Source organism: Anoplophora glabripennis, unplaced genomic scaffold (genome assembly GCF_000390285.2).
Source record: "Anoplophora glabripennis isolate ALB-LARVAE unplaced genomic scaffold, Agla_2.0 scaffold1457, whole genome shotgun sequence".
Classification (NCBI taxonomy): Eukaryota; Metazoa; Arthropoda; class Insecta; order Coleoptera; family Cerambycidae; genus Anoplophora; species Anoplophora glabripennis.
This window is the reverse complement of record NW_019417530.1, coordinates 25,230-27,772: the sequence shown is the minus strand read 5'-3', so window position 1 is coordinate 27,772 and position 2,543 is coordinate 25,230. Positions and strand designations below refer to the sequence as shown.

The following is a 2,543-nucleotide window of genomic DNA, read 5'->3' as shown; positions in this document are numbered from 1 at the left end:
TATTATTATTATTATTACTAAGCGGTGTTTCTATTGGAGCTCAATCGCAAATCTCTTAGGGCTACGACACCTACCCTCCGAAGAGCGGCAATTTCCCCGGCAGAACACCAGCTGGGGTGGTGGCAGCTACCTCCTCTAACGAAAAGAGGATTTGAATGCACCGCTCAACGAACACCAAAATTAGGGTGATCTTCACATTATAATAAAAAACGACGCTGCGAAAAAATCTGAAAAAATTCTGAAAAATACTTTAGGAGGCAATGGGACTCACTCTAATAAAGCACCCTGAATTACCGATACGGTAATTAAGAGGTCTCGAATTGCACTGCAACCTCCTCGTAGCAGGCCCTGCACACTACAGATTTTGTAGGCGAACTGCTGGCGTTTCAATTACATAATCTCATTTTGTAATTTTATAGTCATCGTATCGGATCCGCTATTTTGAATTTCTTAATTTTGAGTACGGATTCGAAATTAGCAACCCAAAAACGTTTCAGTACCAAATTTCAGCAAAATCTTTAGCATTTTTTTTCCGCCATATTGGATCTGTCATTTCAAATTTCTAAATTTTGGGTACGGATCCGAAATCACCGACCCCAAAAACCTATTAATACCAAACAGTACAATCAGAGCATCTTCAACATTTTCGTATGCCATATAGGATCCGCCATTTTGAATTTCTTAATTTTGAGTACAGATTCAAAATTAGCGACCCCAAAAACCTTGGAGTACCACATTTCATAGCAATTGGAGCACTTTTAGTATTTTGGCCACTTTTTCAGTTTCCTGGCCCATAGCGCAGTGGAATAGATATGAGATATGCTGCTCTCAATCAGTTTAAAGATTAAAATAATTTTTCATGTTACCTGACAATCTATATATAGCGGCTTGATCCACACTCGTTTTCTGAACCAGTGAAATATCTGGATTTCTCTTTGGCTTATTCTGACACGGAATGATCTTGGTACCAGTTCTGGGCCCGCCAAACTTCCCAGAACCAACAGCGAACGTTACGATTTGATTGCGGGCGATCAGTTCACCATTTTCATTGCAGATTTCAACTAAAAAAAAAATCTTTAGTAACACTATGATAAAATTTTTATATACAGTGCGTAACTGTATTATCATTATGCTTTATCTATAAAAAGTTAAATGTATGTAAGAGAATGGGACTATTCACTCAGTCATTTTTTACTTTTATTCAAAAGATGGTTAACATATAATTTATCTTTTATTTATTTTAGTTATTAAGTAATCAGAAATATGCATGCATTCGTCCCTATTATCACATAGAGGCGTATGTGTATTTCCATTTCTTGGATTATACGCCCCTACGTGATAAGAGAGATGAATGATCGTCCAGTTGCCATAATAATGACAAAATTACTACGTACCAGAGCTGGGTAATTCCTGATGAAAAAGTAATTAGCAATTACAATTCCCTTTTTTTTCCTGTAATTGTAATTGTATTTAAATACTTTTTTTTATTAAAGTAATTTGGAATTGTAATTGCAGCAAAATAGTTATAGGAATTGTAATTTGTAATTATATTATTTGAACTATCGAATTACAAATTACTTCTATAAGTACAAATACTTTTTCTTATAATTATAATTACTTTTAAGATCATGCGTATTGCGTAATTGCGTACAGACTTGCAAACTTCTATTATTTCATTTGAGGAAAGCCTTGTGCCGCGTGAACAATAAAAAGTGATTTGGTGAATTAACCTCAGAATTAACAGAGTACATTTTATTTTATTATAATTATTATTCATTTAGAAAATATACGAAGTAAAAATATGTTACCTATAGCATCAAGTTTTATAAAAATATATATTATGTATCTATGTGTTACTCGTTACTGCTCTTATTTTGAGTTGAGAAAGCTTCTGGTTCGGTTACTCAGCCTTTTACTCGTACTTGTTCGATTCGTAATTTTTTTAATAATAATTATTGCTTTCCAGTCTACCCAAAATTACTGTATTCTATATTTTGCAGATGTACTAACAACCAAAAAAAAAGAGCATCGGGTTGAATTAATTACCTGACCAATAATATAAAATTATAGTATGAACTGAACTAGTTTAAATTATTAGATTAGGAATAAAAATATAAAAATTCTATATCAGAAAATGAATAAGAATAATCTTTTCATTTTAGTATCAATTCTAATAAATAATAAAACGCAATATTACACAACACTTTTAATTTAAATTTTTAACTTAACTTTTTCCTTTTTCTCTGTTTGGTCACTATAATTTACTTTATCATAAAAGTAATTAGAAAAGTAATTGCTAAATCCATTTTCCATGTAACTGTAATTAAATTAATATAATTCCTTTTTTAAAGAATATACTTTGTAATTGTAATTAGTTCCTTTTTTTAAAAAAGGAACTAATTACAATTACAAAGTATATTCTTTAAAAAAGGAATTATATTAATTTAATTACAGTTACATGGAAAATGGATTTAGCAATTACTTTTCTAATTACTTTTATGATAAAGTAAATTATAGTGACCAAACAGAGAAAAAGGAAAAAG

The 2,543-nt window shown here is 30.9% G+C and overlaps 1 protein-coding gene across 2 annotated transcripts in view; it reads right to left on the bottom strand.

The window, feature by feature from the left end:
- LOC108915760 (peroxisomal multifunctional enzyme type 2) overlaps window positions 1–2,543 on the bottom strand; it is a 54,984-nt gene that overhangs the window by 27,249 nt on the left and 25,192 nt on the right. For both annotated transcript variants that reach the window (XM_018721882.1, XM_023456390.1), the window contains one exon: window positions 867–1,061. In XM_018721882.1, the coding sequence (XP_018577398.1) occupies window positions 867–1,061 (195 nt within the window). The remainder of the gene's footprint in view (window positions 1–866; window positions 1,062–2,543) is intronic.